General features: G+C 36.5%; 1 protein-coding gene across 2 annotated transcripts in view; it reads right to left on the minus strand.

The window, feature by feature from the left end:
* The window catches only part of LOC144972409 (integrator complex subunit 1-like), a 54,166-nt gene that overhangs the window by 13,784 nt on the left and 21,328 nt on the right, over positions 1-19,054 (minus strand). For both annotated transcript variants that reach the window (XM_078913569.1, XM_078913568.1), the window contains exons 12-31: positions 18,183-18,291; positions 16,929-17,049; positions 16,385-16,462; positions 15,634-15,788; positions 14,528-14,630; positions 14,002-14,093; positions 13,539-13,599; positions 13,171-13,246; positions 12,060-12,184; positions 11,576-11,705; positions 10,482-10,658; positions 9,086-9,238; positions 8,311-8,472; positions 7,504-7,608; positions 6,287-6,463; positions 3,969-4,080; positions 3,239-3,418; positions 2,513-2,767; positions 1,077-1,189; positions 277-339 (exon numbers count right to left, since the gene is read on the minus strand). In XM_078913569.1, coding sequence (XP_078769695.1) covers positions 277-339; positions 1,077-1,189; positions 2,513-2,767; positions 3,239-3,418; positions 3,969-4,080; positions 6,287-6,463; positions 7,504-7,608; positions 8,311-8,472; positions 9,086-9,238; positions 10,482-10,658; positions 11,576-11,705; positions 12,060-12,184; positions 13,171-13,246; positions 13,539-13,599; positions 14,002-14,093; positions 14,528-14,630; positions 15,634-15,788; positions 16,385-16,462; positions 16,929-17,049; positions 18,183-18,291 — 2,547 coding nt within the window. The remainder of the gene's footprint in view (positions 1-276; positions 340-1,076; positions 1,190-2,512; positions 2,768-3,238; positions 3,419-3,968; positions 4,081-6,286; positions 6,464-7,503; positions 7,609-8,310; positions 8,473-9,085; positions 9,239-10,481; positions 10,659-11,575; positions 11,706-12,059; positions 12,185-13,170; positions 13,247-13,538; positions 13,600-14,001; positions 14,094-14,527; positions 14,631-15,633; positions 15,789-16,384; positions 16,463-16,928; positions 17,050-18,182; positions 18,292-19,054) is intronic.

A 19,054-nucleotide genomic window follows, 5' to 3' on the forward strand; every position in this document is an offset into this window, starting at 1 on the left:
TAAAAATGTGAGCCTAGTTATCTAATACATATATATATATTTTTTTTTTTACTTGCTTTTTTTTTTTTGTTTTGTTTAAATTTAAAGGACAGCAATTATAAGTGATCCTTGCTTTAGTTTCTTTTCACCGAGGTATTTTGAAAGTTGACATTTATTTTTCATAAACAAAGAAGTTTACATTGGAAGACATTTCTTGAAATTGGTCTTGAATTCAGGTTAATGAAAACTTCATGTAGTGGGTAAATGGAATACGAGACGAAAGATAAAAATCTATACCTGTATGAAACACTGGAACAGTTTGGCTGGGCCCTTATCCACTCCAGGCTTGTCAGATAGAATCTGGTGAAAAATGAAAATTGGAAGATAAAAATAAAAATGTGACAAAATCTATTTCTTTCATACAGATTCATGATTTCCTGTTACGCCTCTTTTTGAATTAATATGTGCGGCTATGTGGTCTTGTGGTATGACACTCGCCTTCAGATCTGAAGGTTCACGGTTCGAGTCCTATTCTGAGCAGCACATAGTTGAGTCCTTGGAAAAGGCTCTTTACCAACATTCTCTGACCCTACTCAGATGTAAAATGAGTGCCTGGCCATAAACAGTATTGTTCTGTTGGTAATATTGTCTACAGGCATCATGTCTCGTCTTGCATGTTAAATGTTGCTGTTGGCTTGGGACCCATTGTAAAGCCCTTTGAGCAAGTATAGTGGATATTACGCTATATAAATACCAATGTTTTTATATACTCTGTTTGTTTTTGAGGGGTGGAGTTGATTGTTTTAAAAGTCCATCTCCACACAATCTTAAAATCTTGAATCTATGGGAGATTATTCTAACGATTATTTAAATATCATATTCTAGGAGAAATGGAAAGATGGTGCCATAACAAAAATAATGGGGGAATAGTATAACTACAATGGTAAACTAAGTGAAATGCTTTTACAAACTTAACCAATAAATGTTGGGGTGGGAAGGGGGAGTAGGATTCCATATAAAGTGTATGATTATTTGTGTTCAATTGCAATCATGACTTTTATAAAGGATTATAACGTAATTAAATATCCTCCACCTACCTGGTCTAGCAAACGACTGATTTTGTCGACAGATGTGGGCAGGATGATCTCCCCTGAACCATTTACATTCCAAGACTCTTCCATTGGCGTATCCTCCTCCACCTTTGGCTCAACTGGTCACGATAGGAGACGAAGAAAAATAGAATAAAAGTGGAAATATGTTGTTTTTTGTTTTTAAGGGTTTTACAGCATTTGCGACACATTAAGGTCATATCAAAGCCAGTAAAATGGAAGAAAATGGGATGGTAAAAAAAAATTATAGAATTACAATAAAAGCACCCAAGATAAATTCAGACAAAGAGGAATTGGTTCAAAAATAGGAAACAAATGTGGATTCCAAGAACATACCATCAGTGTACTTAGTTTGAGATCAACTAATAATCTCATCTAGACACCAGTACAGGATTCCATTAGGAGGAATATACTAAAATGTTTACAGGGTATGTTCAAAACAACAAAATATAACTATCAATACATAACAGAGAGAAGATTTACAAGGAACTGTTTCCCTTTCAGCCAAGGACTCCAGAAACGGTCAGAAAGAAATGAAATAATCGCATTTCAAGACAGAGACAGAAAACAACTCAGAAAACAGATACAGAGGGATAGATAAGATGACACAGCAACTGACCTCCTGTTTACCATGAAAGGTCAAAAGACCTCCATCCAGTGAGAAAACTTAATTCACATATATTCTCTACATAGAATATGCAATATTTTACTGTGAACTCTATATTTATACTTATAGAAACACTGAAAAACACAAATACAAATGTAGAGCTGTGAGAATATGCTACATTATTTTAGAAAACATGAGAGAAAAATAAATTGGGGAGCAGGCACAGGTGTAAGATTAAAATCGGAAAAGGTGTGTATGAATATACGATTCTTACACTCTTGCCTTTTGGAATTCCGTATGTGTTCCCAACCAATGCACGAGCTTGCGAGTGCGCATTGGGAACAAAGTTCGAATTCCAAAACGCAAGAGTGTAAGAAATCATTTATTCTACCCCTCAATCAATTCCAATATTGTCATCTTTGAATAAAAGACATGTTCAAAAACATTTAAATAATTTAAAAGGGGCAGCGTGGCTCAGTGGTATGGTCTTTGCTTCCTACCCGAAAGGTACATAGTTCAATCACCCGCCACTGCGCTGTGTGGCCTTGAGCAAGTCACCTCGCCCTAGCTCACTTTGCGGCTTACGCCTGGGTTATTACAGTCTTTCCTTGGAAAAGACCCTAAAGACAAATTTCCTCTTGGGGATGAATAAAGGAAATTTTATTTATTTATTTTTATTCTTTATGAAGAATCAAATTTTTAGTGAAATTGAACGATTTATAATCTGATGTCACAAATTATTATTGTAAACATATTATCATTACGAGTTATTGTTTAGGGAGAGGGGTAGAATACCAGTAGTAAAATTCCTTCTCACCATCTTCATCTGCATCATCTTCCTGTCCTTCTTTGAGTAAAGCATAGAAAGCTTCCCCACCCTTAGCCCCTCGTTTTCGCTGAATGTCCATCAACGGTGTCAAGTACTGCCTGTCCAGTACAGAGCCTGAGATGCTGCTGGGGTCATCTTTCAGGACCTGGTCGATAGCTGCTAGCAGACGTGACATGCTGGATACAGGGATTCCAAATGACTGAACAAACAGAAGAAGTTGTGTAGGTTCTACTTCCAAAAGAGCTGCAACAGATAAGTAACTTAAGTTATTATCATATATATATATATATATATATATAATATATATATATATAATATATATATATATATATATATATATATATATATATATATATATATATATATATATATATTGAAAAAAAAGTTTTTCTACAGCGCAATATCCACAAATTATGCTCAAAGAGCTTTACAATAGGTCCCTAGCCAACAGCAACAATTAACATGTAGGATAAGACATGACGCTTGTTGTGGACATTATAATTTTTTTTACAATGGATACAACGTTGTTAACAGCCAAGCACTCATATTACACCTGAGAAAGGTGAAAGAGTGTGAGTAAAGAGCCTTTTCCAAGGATTAAACTATGCACCGCTCAGAGCAGGACACGAACCCAGGACTTTTCGATCCAATGGCGAGTGTCATATCACAAGACCAAATAACAGAACTACAAGTTAATTGATAGTTATTACTTACCAGCATTGACCAGCCTGTTATCCTGTGATCTCAGCATACGCAGTTTGAGCCAATCAGGTAACAGCAATGCCTCCTCGGAGGTGTCAAGCAGAAAAGCAGAGGGCATCACTCCATCCGTCTGGATCCACATGTCCAGCAGCTCTTGGTAATTTTTGTTGGCAGGATTTTTCTTTTCTTTTTCTATCAAATAATAAAAAAATAAAAATTTGTAAATTTTTATCAGAAATTTTACATTTTAGAATTTTTGCAATTTAAGAAATTTGTATCAATTTTCCTCAATAAAACATAAACTTAATCCAAGTCTAAATGGCTGATATACAATTTTTAGCATCTACAGAGGTACCAAATGATTTTTTTTTAAAACAAAAAAAAACCCTGAAAAAGAGTGGAAGCTTCACATCTCCCATAAAACAAACCCTTGTAAATGAGCAAACAAAAACATCTCCCTTAACTCTTTTTCCTTTCCTTTGCAAGTATATGGGGTCCTTTGAAGCATCAATTGCAATATTTATATATTTCTGTCTTGTGAAGAAGGACCTTCAGTGGTATTCTTCTTGTAGACAGGAAAAGCTGCTAAGGTGTGAATTGAGGTGTGAAAAATTAAAAAATTAAAAATTTCGGAAAAATCGTTTATTTGGCATCCCAGCATCTAGTTCGAGCCTGACGTGGTACATTTTTGAGGCAAAGGGTCACAGTTACACATTTTATCGGAAGTGTCTTCTGGTCTTACCGTAGGGAATTCCAAAGGTGAGTAGAACCACCATAGCATGGACCACAAGGATGTGGATGGTGGCCGACTGCCCGCTGTCCCACTTGACTAAGATCTGGTCCTGGCTGTTGGACTGAGGGGAGGTAAACAAGGGATTAAAGTGACTATGAGAGGTCAACTGAGGTCAAAAAGTGGTGGGTTGATTGATTGATTGAGCGGCTATGTGGTCTTGTGGTATGACACTCACTATCGGATCGGAAGGTCCTGAGTTCGAGCCTCACTAAACGCATAGTTGAGTCCTTAGAAAAGGCTCTTTATTCACATTCTCTCACCGTACTCAGGTAAAAATTAGTACCTGGCCGTTGACAGCATTGTCTCTGTCCGAAAAAATTGCAATATCGCCTAACAGGCATCATGTCCCGTTCTAAAAATTACGTGTTGCTGTTGGTCAGGTACCCCTTGTAAAACACTTTGAGCACGTTGAGTGGATATGGCGCTATATAAAAGCTCAAGTTTATAAAAGCTCAATTTTGTTGATTGATTGATTGAAGCATCAATGTTGAATGTGAAGCTTTGCATTGTCAAGCAATAAATTATTTTCATATACGAGGGCTCTTTCAGAAATAACCGAAAAATGCCCATTGCTCAGCAACCAGTGGAGATTTTTTAATTCTGTAAACGACATAATATTCCTTATTTCCTTACGGATATTCCCAGAAATTATGAAGTGCATCATTTTGCACAATGAATTTCTAGACGATTTTAAAGATGGCGGCCCACCTTAAAACTTGGTCAAAGGAGGAAATCAGAGCTGTCATACGTTTTTTGAACGCCAAAAGTCTGAATCCTACCGAAATTCATAAAGAACTTCAGAGTGTATATGGTGAGCATGTTATAAGCCGTACACAAGTCTATCACTGGTGTAATTTGTTTGAAGCCGGCCATTCCGACTTGACAGACAGGTAAAGGAGAGGGCGTTCGATAACTGCGACGTCAGAAGACAATGTGAAGCGAGTTGATGAGCTTATTCGTCAAGACAGGAGGTTGAAACTTCATGAAATCGCAAGCAGTCTTGAAATTTCTGAAACTTGGCTACAGAAAAGTCAGCGCAAGATGGGTTCCTAAGCAATTGACAGACAATCATAAAGAACAAAGATTGGACATCTGCTGGGAACTTTTGAGAAGAAGCAAGAGCTCACGCAGGGTTCACGGGCATACTGCCAACGCCGGCGGAGACTTTCTAGGGTACGATGTGACTTTTCTTGACAGCATAGTCACCGGTGATGAGACTTGGTTGCACCATTGCACCCCAGAAACAAAGCAAGATTCGATGACATGGAAACATCCATCCTCACCTGTCGCGAAGAAATTCAAAGTCATGCGGTCAGCAAAGAAAATAATGGGAACTGTTTTCTGGGACAGTCGTGGTGTTATTCTCTTCGAAACCTTACAACCTGGAGAAACAATCAATGCTGCAAGGTACTGCCAAACTCTTGACAAGCTTAGGGAGGCCATTCGCAGAAAGCGCCCAGGGCAGTTGACCAACGGGGTCATTTTGCAACACGACAACGCTACACCCCACACAGCACGAGTGACGCAAGGTTGGCTAGAGAAATATGGATGGGAGATTTTGCCACACCCACCACACAGTCCAGACCTCGCACCATCTGATTATCACCTCTTTGGGCCACTGAAACGTGAGCTGGCAGGAAAGCGCTTTGATGTTGATGAAGAGCTTGTTGACCATGTGCGGAAATGGCTACAAAACCTTGACGGAAATTTCTTCCGAGAGGGTATCTGTTCCATGGTGCGGCGATGGCAGAAGTGTGTCGACAGACTTGGCTGTTACGTAGAGAAATGAAGGACGAGTCAAGGTATGAACACGTGCAAGAATTTTGTTGATAGAATAAAAAACGCGGATTTTACAGGCATTTTTCGGTTAATTATGAAAGAGCCCTCGTATATGATTCTATGCCAAAAGGTCGTTTCTGTACCATTTGCTACAAAATACGCCGATGCTAAGATATTTTGATAAACTATAGAAAAAAAGGTGTTTTTTTCAGTTTCCCCGGGTTAACTAGTAAATAATAATAAATTGCCCATTTTATGGTCTAGCACTAAATAGAAGAGCAGAAAAAATGTCTCAAAGGTTCAAAATAATAAGGACATGATGATGATGATGATGATAATGATGATGATGATAATGATGATGATGAAGGTGATGATGACCATGACAATGATGAAGATGATGATTATGACAATGATGATGATGACGATGACAATAATGATGATGATGATGTTGAGACGATTTTTTTACATATTGGTTTAAATAATCTTACCCAGCTAAAGACATCTTTGTCGTCTGTCCGAGCAATCTTCATATAAGACAGAAACATTTTGATGAAAGAGGCCAAACATTTCTGCTTGTCTGGTGTTATTTTCCTACCCTGACTGGTGAGGTGAGGCAGCACATGGTACATCACTGACGTCCTCTCTATCAACAGCTGGGCCAGATCCTTTGAAAAAAAAAATTGGAATATAAATAAATATATAAATAAATAAATAAATAAATAAATAAATAAATAAGTTATAAAGCAGAGGCAATAGACACCCACATAACCATGCCTCTCGGACAGTCGTCATCATGTAAACAATGGCAGTGATTGGGTAACATAGCAAACTATACAGGTTTTACTATCAATGGCATGTGTCTAAGTAAAATGCCCACTGTTCTACCACTTGATCAACAGTAAAATACCCACTGTTCTACCGCTTAATCAATAGAACCAACTCAGAAAACTGTGTGTAAAATTAAACATTTATCATACAATCGAGAAAATCGTGTGATAACTATTCACCCATCTTGCAGTATAAAAACAATTACAACGATCAGAGAGAGGTCGATTTCATTCACGTCATTGTTTATAAACAACTAAATATGTTCGTCCGAGCATGTGTCAATGTGTGTCACAAATTCCATGTTTTGATTGGTCAAAAATCTACTGTTTAATTGCAATCAGCGAAAGAGCAAACCTTTTGAGGAATTCAAGCAGTGCAATCAATGCCAAGGTTCTCTTCCTGACTGACGCTTAGCAAGTCCTAGAAACATTGGAGAATCCAAATAACACAGAGTTTGAGCCTCACTCAGCGCATAGTTGAGTCCTCGGAAAAGGCTCTTTACTCACATTCTCTCACTGTACTCAGGTGTAAAATGAGAACCTGGCCGATAACAGCCGTGTCTCTGTGGGGAAAAAATTGTAATATCGTCTAACAGGCGTTATGTTACATGTTGCTGTTGGTCAGGGACCCCTTGTAAAGTGCTTTGAGCACATTAAGTGGATATAGTGCTCAAGTTTTTTTTTTTTTCTTTTTTGTTTTTAATTGTAGAGAACAGATATGCTTTGTTGAAGTGACACAAACTCAAGTTTCACATTTCTGTTCCATTTTAACTTTCGGAACCTTTTTAGTCTCTACATTATCCCAACGTAAAAATGACTAGGGCTGATGGGTCACATATAAGGGAAACATATGGAATACCATAAGTAAGAGGACATACCAGAGCCATTTCATTCCAGATTTGTTGAGACAGGTTACCAACATTCTCCGATAGAAACATGATGTAGCAAAGGATTCGACTTGGTTCAGTCTCCACTTGGCATGCCTTTTATGACAATAATAATAATAATAATAATAATAATAATAATAATAATAATAATAATAATAATAATAAATAATAATAATAATAATAAAATAATAAAATAATAATAATAATAATAATAAAAATAATAATAATAATAATAATAATAATAATAATAATAAAATTAAAATATAATAATTATAAAATAATAATAATAATTAATAATAATAATAATAATAAAATAATTATATAAAAAATTATAATATAATATATATAACGATCTCCCTCCCCCCCCCCCCCCCCCCTGCTTTGAATTGGTGAATTTGACCCTAAATGTAAGAGATATGTTTTACACCTAGGGTTGACAAAAGGCAATGTAGTAAGCAGTGACCCAGACCACAAAATAATTCACCCTATGTGATGAGTGCATATATACAATTTGTTGGTGTGGCTGTATGTGTAGTGACAACTTTTTAATTGGGTGTTCTTGCTCTGCATTGCTTACATGATATTTTGAGGCAAGATTTAAGTAAACTTGCAACAAAACCTTCATTATGAGTGTCAAGCTCTTGTCACAATGAGAGGGATAATTCATATGGAGAAAATTCTTTTATTTGAGATTTCATCCCGATTTGCAGAGTTTCCTGATTAGAAAGATTCATATTTCAAGCTCCAACTTTCTTAAGAAGCCAGCATTGAAAGAAGCTACTTTGCTCTGCAACCAACCTTTCTCAACGCTGTACACAAAGATTCTCTGACTTCATCAAAAAGTGGTAGAGATGGCATGTGGACAAGCAACCAATCGTGTGAGTCGTCCATACTCTTGTCAGTCTCCATTGGTTCTTCCTCGGGGGACTGCAAAGCTGGGGCCACCACTAAAGACAAACCCTAGAGTAAAGAAAGGGAAAGAATATTTATAAATGTAAAACTCATCAATTTGTAAAAAAAAAAATTAGGTTTTTTATGATTAGGGAAAATTTAAACAATTATCTTTAAAAGTTTAACTTTGAAATATTTTGCATTTGAAACAATAAAATTCTGAGATGATTTTGTCGTCTTAACCAATTAAATCAAGAGATATTGTTCGGAATTGAAATAAGCCATTTCAAATTAATTTCCAATCTGACCATAGAATTCTTCTTAAAAATATTATTTTAGAAGTTGAAAAACCTCAAAAATTGTCAATACAATAATATTGTTTTGATTTATAAACAACAATATAATTCGTAGATCTAAGAATCAAATTGCTTTGCTCATGTATGCTCCAAAACATTTTAATCATGATCATTTCAAAGAAGACTTATTTCTCTATGAAAGACAATCATTAACTTGTAATATGTGTGAAGCAACAATATCTACACAATTGATCCCTGCACTGCAATAAATGTAAAGAAAAAACCGTTAAAAAACAACCAGCGACATTTAAAAAAAAAAAAAAAAAACGCAAAAAAAAAATAAACTAGCATGGTACTCTATACCTAGATGTGCTCTGAAATCTTACTTTGATTGCCTGGTCTCTGGTACTGGCCTGGACTGAAGACAACCTCTGTAGGAAATAATCCAGCACTTCTTTCATTGTCTTCGACTCTGCTGAGGGACTGCGGACCAGCTCTTGTAATCTGGCCAGAAGCTGGTCGTGTTTTTTCATCTTTTGCTGAGGATGAAAGGAAAAATCATTTCTTTAATATTCATTATTAATGCTTGTAAGACCATTAGAAAAATTTCATGTTCATGTTTTGAACCAAGAGAATTTGTCAAAGTTGATAGTTGGGTTGTTCCCCAGAGCCATTCATTCCCTGGAACTGATGTTTATCCCAGTTTCGGTAACACTTAATAGACAGTAGCAATTGGTTAGTAACCTTTGGATAGTATGTTGGTCTATCCCAGCTAGGAGGACTGGGGGATCATAGACAAATCTCGAATACACCCAGGATCAATATTGGTATTTTCTTTGTGAGGCAAGTGCTCTACCAACTGAGCTATCAAGATACCCCATATTGCCAAGCAGGTTACATAAATTGCTAGAAATGATAACAGAACACAAAATTCTTAAATAATTTCAATCACCGTAATCAGCTGTGAACCAGACTTCAATTTTCAATTTACATTTCATCCCTTTGTCTCTATATCTTCCCCACCCCCCTCTCTCTCTCACTTTCTCTCTCTCTCTGTCTCCTTCCCTTACACACACACACACCTTGCTCTTTCTCTGTCTCTCATCCCCCCCCACCCCCCACCCCCATCTTTTCCCCCTGTCACATTCTTAGAAGGAGCGAGAACATCTCTGCAAATAATGCTGTCGTGTTCTAAATCAGCAAACAAAGGAGAAGAACCAGGGGAAGACTTACTACAACAACATTACTTGAAACTCTCAACAGCGAATGAAAAAGACTAAATGACAACACTATGCGACTAAATGGGAGTTGGCAGCCCTGAAGACATCGAGGCATTAAAGAGATAAACGGAGAAGTAGCAAATATTTTGTTTAATTAGAGTACACAATTTTTAAAATTCAAAAAATACAAAAGAAAAAAAAAGGGGTGGGTTGGGGATGGGCGGCTATGTGGTCTTGTTGTATGACACTCGCTTTCGGATCAGAAAGGTCCTGGGTTCGAGCCTCGCTCAGCATATAGTTGAGTCCTTGGAGAAAGCTCTAACTCTCAATTCTCTCACCATACTCAGGTGTAAAATGAGTACCTGGCCGTAGACAGCGTTGTCTCTGTCTGAAAAAATTGTAATTTCGCCTAACAGGCGTCATGTCCCGTCATGCATGTTAAATGTTGCTATTGGCCAGGGACCCCTTGTAAAGTGCTTTGAGCATGTTTAGTGGATAGTGTGCTATGTAAACACTCAATTAAAATTTAATTTATGGGGGGAAGGAAATAGATGACACAAACCTGTTTAATCTTGAGCTTTTCAGCCCCAGACACTGTATCGTCGTCTTCCATGTCCATTCCGCCATCGGCCGATTCATGGAGCAGGAACTCACACAGACACTGGACAGGCAGCACATCCAAGGATCCCTCACTAGACTCCACCAACTCAGCCAACCAAGGCATGGCCTGAGACGTACCCTGAACATTGGGGGAGAAAAAAAAACAAAGCTATTTAATTCATGAAATCATTATTCATCAGTGCTGATGGTGACAAAAAGTGAAAAAGGAAGGAAAGTTTTGAATGATTGCCTTTAAGTCTCTCCTTACCGATGATTTTCAGTATTTTCCCCAAAATGGCAGGCTTACACAGCAGAAAAATAGATTTTTTAAACTCAAACAAGCTCTCTACAAAACAACTTTATGTTCTTATTGATTAAACAAAGATCATTCTTCAAAGTTTATGATGTACAAAATAAATCTGAATAAGAAAAATGTATATAATATTGTGTCATAACAAATGTGACGAGTTTGCTGTAGGTGCTAAGGAGAGGGTAAAGCCCTATTTTTAGAGCAATTGAGATGATAATCTATCATTGATACTCTAGCTAACTTCTAGAGAGTCGGAATCTGAACCTATTTGTTCCACCACACATCAAGTCTCTCAATGCCAGAACCAGACCTGCCTGGTACTACGAAAAATTTGTAATATTGCCTATCAGGCATCATGTCTTGTCCTATATGTTAAGTGTTGCTGTTGGCTGGGGACCCCTTGTAAAGCACTTTGAGCACGTTTAATGGTTATTGTGGTATATAATAGGTCTAATGTCATTTAAGCCAACAAAAATTGGGCTAAACGTCCAGTCCATGGCTTGCTATTCTTCAATAAATTTAAGAAATTAAGGAGCAGGCACTGGTGTAAGATAAACAAATGGACAAGTGTGTATGAAAGGTGCCAGACAAAGCAAGCAAGAAAAATACAAGAAAAAATCATTACCAAAAAATCGACTGATTTTTTGGTGATGGGTTTTTTCCTCTATTTTAATTTCTTGCTTAGTCTGGCACCTTTCATACCCACTTGTTCATTTCAATTAATATGTATAATTATAACTGTGTACCTGTCTATTGATGATCTGCAAGAGGAAATCTGGACTGCGACTTCTACACAGCATTGGTCCAAGCTTCAAGGTACTGTTTAATGTCTTCAGCTGTTCTATGATCTCTGGAGGGGGGAATCGAGCAGGGCCACTGTTAAAAGAAGATAGAGAGAATATGTAAGATTGAATCAGTGAGACACAGTAATATACCACATTTTAATGGCTCAATCTCTATTCTTCGTTCAATATTGTATGGCAATTTCTCTTTTTGTACAGTACAGGTTGGCTGTGAGGTTATAGCCACTAGCTAAAGTAATCAATTAACTCTTAGTAGAAGCAATAATGATTTAATCTAACCTCTAAAATGTTGTCGCTTTGTTCAGAAAATATGGTTTTCACTTTCTCTTTCGAAGTAGTAGAAAATGTTTTTAAAAAATTGGCAGACAAATTTTTTTTAAAAACATGCTCCCTTCATTTTATTATAAATAATTGATTTGTTTCTAACCTGGGGTCATTATGATTCAGCTGTCCGATAAGATGGCTATTGGCCTCTGTGATGGTGGCCTTGCTGGTGGCCGCAGCTAGGTGGGTTTCAAACTCTATCACCAGTTGGATCTCTTGTTGGCGGATCTGTTCGGGAAAAAGAAATTTCAAAATAGATGTGTAAAATTGAACTGATCATTTGCTTTGCTTGGCCGTTGTATTACAAAAAGAGTTCATATCGACCTTTTTATTGAGCCAATCAAAATCATTACAATCATTGGAGGAATCAGCGAATCCTAGTGATAAAGACAAACAGGGTAGAACATGGGATTGAGAATTTAAATAAATACTTTCATTTAAAAATATAAAATGTTGATGATACATAATGTCTTTGGGGGTTTATTTGAACATTTGATCATGTCCATAGAGGAAGCAGCATAATCTAATTATTTTCAATTATTCATTTCTATCATGACAAAGTACATGTAACATTTAGGATGATACGCAGTCCTTTTTTAAATGCTTGGATATAACATCTCTGGTCAAACAATGTCATCCAAAACCTGCATGGACCTCCAAATTTGCGTTCATCCCTGATAGGATGGGTCAGCAGCATGTTCTTGACTTTGTACCCGAAAGATAGAGAGTTCAACTACCCACTGTGCTGTGTGGCCTTATGCAAGTTACCTCGTCCTAGCTCACTTTGCAGCCTTGCACTGCAACTGAACCCTGAGGAATTCGTCTTACCTTGGAATAGATCCTAAAAACAAATTTTCCCTTTGAGACGAATATAGGGAAATAAAAAAAGATAAAAATTTTAAGTGTAGAAAATTATTCCAAGAGCCAAAGTGTCTATACCAAGGGATAAAGTATTGTACATTAAGCAAGGTGTGTTCAATAATCCTTCATAAATTTCTTTTTTTTTTCCTAAGAAAAAAGAGAAGAAGAAGAAGAAGCAGAAGAAGAAGAAGAAGAAGAAGAAGAAGAAGAAGAAGAAGAAGAAGAAGAAGAAGAAGAAGAAGAAGAAGAAGAAGAAAAAGAAGAAGAAACAGAGAGAATTAGATTAGATTTCAAAACACAACAGATGCAGATTTTCAAAAATGTGCATTGAAATTTTCCGTCCACCTTCATACCTGCCTCTCCTGGACTCTGTATTCTTCCATCTTTTTATCATCTGTAGCTGTAGTGGGGGGAGGAAACTGGTAGTTGCTGGGGGGAGATATAGGACATGATAGTAATCGAGTTTGAAAGAATTTGTCGTTCTAAATCTTCTGTTAGCTTGGGTTAATTTTGTCTGAGTGGCGTTGTGAAAATGTGGTGTTAGCATACCTGTCTATTACTACGAATTAGAATCAAACAATTTTTTTTTTAAAGAAGAAAACATTTTTTAATGTTAAACGTTCCTCCACTCTCATTGTTAAATACCCCCCCTCCACCCATCCCCAATATGATATTATTAATTGTTGTATCTTAAGGGTTAGTTATCATGACAAGTACTCACTTGGTCATCGTCATCTCCATAAAGAATTGAAGTGCTGGATATTTGTGCCATGCTGTCTCTCCTGGGGAATAATAAAAACATTACCAAAAAAATTCACTATGTAATGATTATTATGATGCTGATAATGGCAGTGGTGGTTATGGTGGTAATGACGACGATGTGATTATTTGTGCAGCTATGTGATCTTGTGGTATGAAATTTGCCTTTGAATTGGAAGGTCCTGGGGTTTGAGTCCTGCTCTGTGTTGACAGTTGAGTCCTTTGCACATTCTCTCACCACACTGAGGTGTAAAATGAGACCTGGCCATTAACAGCACTGTCTGGAATGTCAAAATACATTAAAAATCAGGAAAACAGCTGATGATTAAGGAAATCTAGCTAGAGAAAAATTTTATGGTTTCTCCCAATAAAATTGGTGGAGTTGGCAATGGTACACTTTCAGGCTCCCCCTACCCCAAACTTACCAAAGACCCCAGGGTTGTAGGTTGTGATGACCAACAAAACAAGCCACGCCTTCCACATCAGTCCAGTAATGGCCAAGCTTGGAGGGTTGTAGCTGAAAAAACGATATAAGTTATAAAAAGTATTCATGATTTTATTTTGAAGAATTTAAGTGAATTTAGGATTAACATCTCTATGTATTTTGCTTTAAACTTGAATTATCAAACAACAAAAATACATGTTTCAGACCAACAAACATCATTTGACAATAGTCAAAAACAAATATCTAAAAAAAAAAAAATAAATTTTGAAAATTAATCAAATTGAAAGCAAAAAAAAAAATATTTTTTTTAAAAATTAATCAAATTGAAAGCAAAAAAAAAAATTTTTTTTTTAAATTAATAATAATAATAATAATAATAATAATAATAATAATAATAATAATAATAATAATAATAATAATAATAATAATAATAATAATAAAAATAATAACAATGACAACAACAACAATACACAATCGTAAAATGGTTGCAGCACAGGGCGACTTACTCAGAAGGAAGGATGATGTTTTCAGGGTGTTTGTAGACACACAGGTTGAGTAAAGCATCCAAAAACTCCAGTCTCTCCATCTTCAATACATCTCTCAAGCCACCTGAAGCAGATAAGGGGTAAAATCAAAATAATAAAACATAAATGATATTCATCCTTTCACAAATGAAGAAAAAAAAATCTACACCCGTCTGTGCGAGGTTTTCTATGAAAGGACAAAGATAATCCATCAAACGAACACCTGATGTCAGCAAGAACCAATCAGGTTATCAAAGTGAACAAATTCAGGATTAAAAACCTGGCCCATGGAAAAAAGCAAAAGTGCTTGAGGCTGTAACAAGGAAGTTCACAATTTTTTAAAATGACATCCTTCTATGCCTCTCACAGGTCAGAAGCAATCGTCTTGGCATTCCATGAAGAACTATCGATATTCCATTAAACAAACACCTGAGGTCAACAGGGATAACTCGTATTGTCTAAGTGAGCATATTGTGGGTTAACAATCTGCCCCCCCCCCCCCCCCTCAAAAAAAGTATTATTCAATCAATAAATTGTATTTTCTGGGTAATGAAGAGTTGGATCTAATATATGTCATTAGCACAGCGGCCAACATTTCGAAAAGTTAAAACAGGACAAAGTAATGCACAATACTGTCATGATCCTAAACAGAGGTATGTTTGGACTATTATAAAAATAAAAATAAATAAAATTCCCTTTATTCATCCCCATGGGGAAATTTGTCTTTAGGGTCTATTCCAAGGGAAGACTGGAATAACCCAGGCATCAGCCACAGTGCAGCAACACAAAGTGTTCCTTTCAGGTACGAAGCAAAGACTGTACCGCTGAGCCACGCTGTTGTATAATATAATCTAGATTTAGAGCTTTTTCTATTTCAAGTTTTAATTTGCTGGTCAAAAAAGCATAATCCTGGGACAGTCAAGGACCATTTCCATACATATAAACAGTCCATTTCTTTTTCTCAGATTGCAATTCGGGACAGTCTTGAGTTTATCAGGCCAGTTGGCCGCTATGCATTAATTAGAAGAGATGTCCTCAGAAAATTAATTTAAAAGAATAAACAAACAAAATTTTTTTAAAACCCTCACTATCATGTAACTGGGCAGCACGGCAAACCAGCTGGTCCACCAATGTGATGGCATCCAACGCTGACAAAGGAAGGTCCCGCAACAAACCAATCACCAGAAGTCGCATTAGGGTATCCTCCAGTACTGGTGCCTCTGATGCCAATCGGAGTATAATTCTGAAAGGGGAATAAGGAATATTAAATGTAGTTATTCATTGCTTGTCTGTGACTGCTAGAAGCAGAAATCAAAGAAAAGAAAAAAAAAAACACCAAAAACTTGAGCTTTTATCTCACGCAATTTCCACTAAACATGATCAAAGTGCTTTACAAAGAGTCCCTGACCAACAGCAACAAGTAACATGTAAAACAAGACATGAAACCTGTTAGGCGATATCACAACATTGTTAATGGCCAAGTACTCATTTTACATCTGAGTACAGTGACAGAATGTGAGTAAAGAGCCTTTTCCAAGGATTTAACTATGCGCCAAGCGAGGCTCGAACCCAGGATCTACCGCTCCGAAAGCGAGTGTCATACAAGACCATATAGTTGCACAAGAATGGACGAGACTGGAGAAATTTCTTGAATATGCCAGCCCAGGGCTACTGTCCTCCATGTTGACTAAATAACAATGTGAAATTAAATGTAAGCTTCAATTTAAAAAACGAAAACAGATAATGTGGACGTTTTGGGTTTCCCCTTTATCAACAAAACAGGATGAATGAAACACTACAAATAAATGAGATGTGCTAGTGGTGTTGTTCAATCCTTACCCTCTTTCACTCTCGGGAGGCCAGTTGTCCTTGTTGTAGTAGTGTTCTGGGGTCTCCAGGAAAAGAACCTTTTTCAGACTGTTAAGAAATACAAACATTAAAAAAAGTTAAATATTGCAGTTAGCCTTTGAGAAAATGATATATTGTTGGCTTGTTATCATCAGTTTCATGACACTTGCTAGAACATCTCACCCATCATGCCAATCTGGTACAACCATCATCATCATCATAATCATTATTATTATTATTATCATTATTATTTTTATTATTATTATCAATATCATTAATATTATTATCACAATTTTTAATATTATCATGATGATGATGATGATGATGATATCATTATTATTGTTATTACCATCCATATCATTACAATCATTTATATTATTAAATATTATGATTATTATTATTATTATTATTATTATTATTTAGTTAGTACTTTCCATTCAAAATCATCTGTATGTGCTACTTCACCTCTTAGAGTTACTACACATTGACAAAAAAAAACAAAAAAAAAACAAAACAAAACATAATTTGTACTGACCAGTGGAGATAGACGTCAGACTTCAAATCGATAATCTTTGGTACGACAATGTGCAACCACCACACCGAGTCCCTCTCTATCAATGCCACTTTGTTCTTGAAGACATTAATCAACTCCAGGTCTGAATAAATTGGGAGAAAAAAAGATGCATATTACTGAAGCATGAAGGGAAAAAAAAAATTAGAATTTATATAGCGCAATATCCACAAAACATGCTCAAAATGCTTTACAAGGGATCCTTTGCCAAAAGCAACACTTAACAGACTGCAGGTTCGGAACTGTCAATGGTCCATAAAAAAATCCTTTTTTAGATTATTTTTTTTTCACTTAAATTTGATTTCTTAATAGGTAAACAAACCCTTTCGTATCTGCCATAATATACAGAATTAAGTAGTTATGAGATGAGGGGTAAAGAAGTTTGTCATTGTTGCTGGTTTGACTTTTAATTGGAAGCACCTGTTTATGTCATCCTCTTTTTCTGTGAACGGCTTCAGACTCTGTTCCCGATGGTTTTTATTGCTTGTTTAACCTTGGAAGCTGTTGTGCAGAGTACCGGTAAATAGCACAAAACAAGACTTTTCAACAGACATAAGCATGAAATCAAGTAGTCACAGATAAAGAGTACAGTGCAATTGTCACTCACACTCACATCATAAGTACATGTAACACCTCTGTATACGAACTGTGGTCATCAGTTTCAGTTTTCTATGAGTGATTTTATTGAATAAGGTTAAGTCCTCCTTTCCTTTACCATGTTCAAGCACCGTATATACAACTCATATGAATATGAACAACTGCAACTCCCCCCCCCCCCCCTCATTATACCTCTTCCATTAGCTTTCAAGACTGCCATTTTGTTATCAATTACGATTTTATAACGGACTTGCATTGCTCCTCCTTTCATCACTGAGGTGTTAAAGGGAAGTAATAAGGAAATACTGAGGCGTGAATCATATACTAGTCGTAGAGCATTTGATGTTTTCTGTCAACTCTGTATTTTTATTTATTTTTATTTTAAACTCAATATCGTTAATTTTTCCATTTTTAAAAAACGGTCAGAAAATTGAAAGTCCTTTTCAGTGAGCGTGCTTATAAAGGGGTAAATTTATATTGCAAATATTCTGTCTCACACCCTGAGCATGCTCAATAGCCGCATCACATCTTGCTTGTAGCCGGTATACTTATAAACAGAGACTGATGTATCAATTTTTTATATCTATCTTAAATAGAGCTATGACACAAGAATTGACTTACTTTTCTTGTCCCCTTGCATCAGACCAGCGGCTGCCTCTCTGACATTGTGACTAACACTTAGCAAGACATCCATGGATACTAGATCTGCTATGGACACCACATATCTCTCCTGGGGAAGTAGCATTAATAAAGCATTATTAATAACGAGCTCTTCTACAAGGTTGCAAATGTATTGATAAGATATTCCTCGATTAATTTCCACCTGCTTGTAATCATCTCTCTTTGTATATGTGCATGTGTCTGTGTGTGTTTGTGAATGTCTTTGTATGTGCACATGTGGAAAATGTTGTGTGTACGTGTGTATGCTAATTTTTCAAATTGATGATAAATAATAAATAAAATTCCCTTTATTCATCCCACAGGGGAAACTTGTCTCTAGGGTCTATTCCAAAGGAAGACTGAAATAACACAGGTGTCAGCCGCAGTAAAGTGCCGCAAATTGAGCTAGGGCGAGGTGACTTGCTCAAGGCCACACAGCACAGCGGCAAGTGAGCGAACTCGGTACCTTTCGGGTACAAAGCAAAGACCGTACTGCTGAGCCACGCTGTCATTATTATTAATAAGCATTTTTCTCTGACATCTCCCTTCTCTCTCTCTCTCTCTCTCTCTCTCTCTCTCTCTCTCTCTCTCTCTCTCTCTCTCTCTCTCAATGTGCCCTCTTCCTTATCTTTCTCCCCCTGGCCTCCCTCTTCACTCTCCCCCTCCCCTACTTCTCATGGCCTCCAAAGAACGTATACAGCATACCACACCGCATATGGAATTAATCTCAAGTACCTATACCACTCCATATGAATACTATGAATTCATCCTCCCTCCTATCAATATATATATATATATATGGTTATCTTTGCTTTGCTGGTGAATGATAAATA

Source organism: Berghia stephanieae, chromosome 5 (assembly GCF_034508935.2).
Source record: "Berghia stephanieae isolate SIO BIC M18660-M18661 chromosome 5, UCSD_Bste_1.3, whole genome shotgun sequence".
In the NCBI taxonomy this organism is placed as follows: domain Eukaryota; kingdom Metazoa; phylum Mollusca; class Gastropoda; order Nudibranchia; family Aeolidiidae; genus Berghia; species Berghia stephanieae.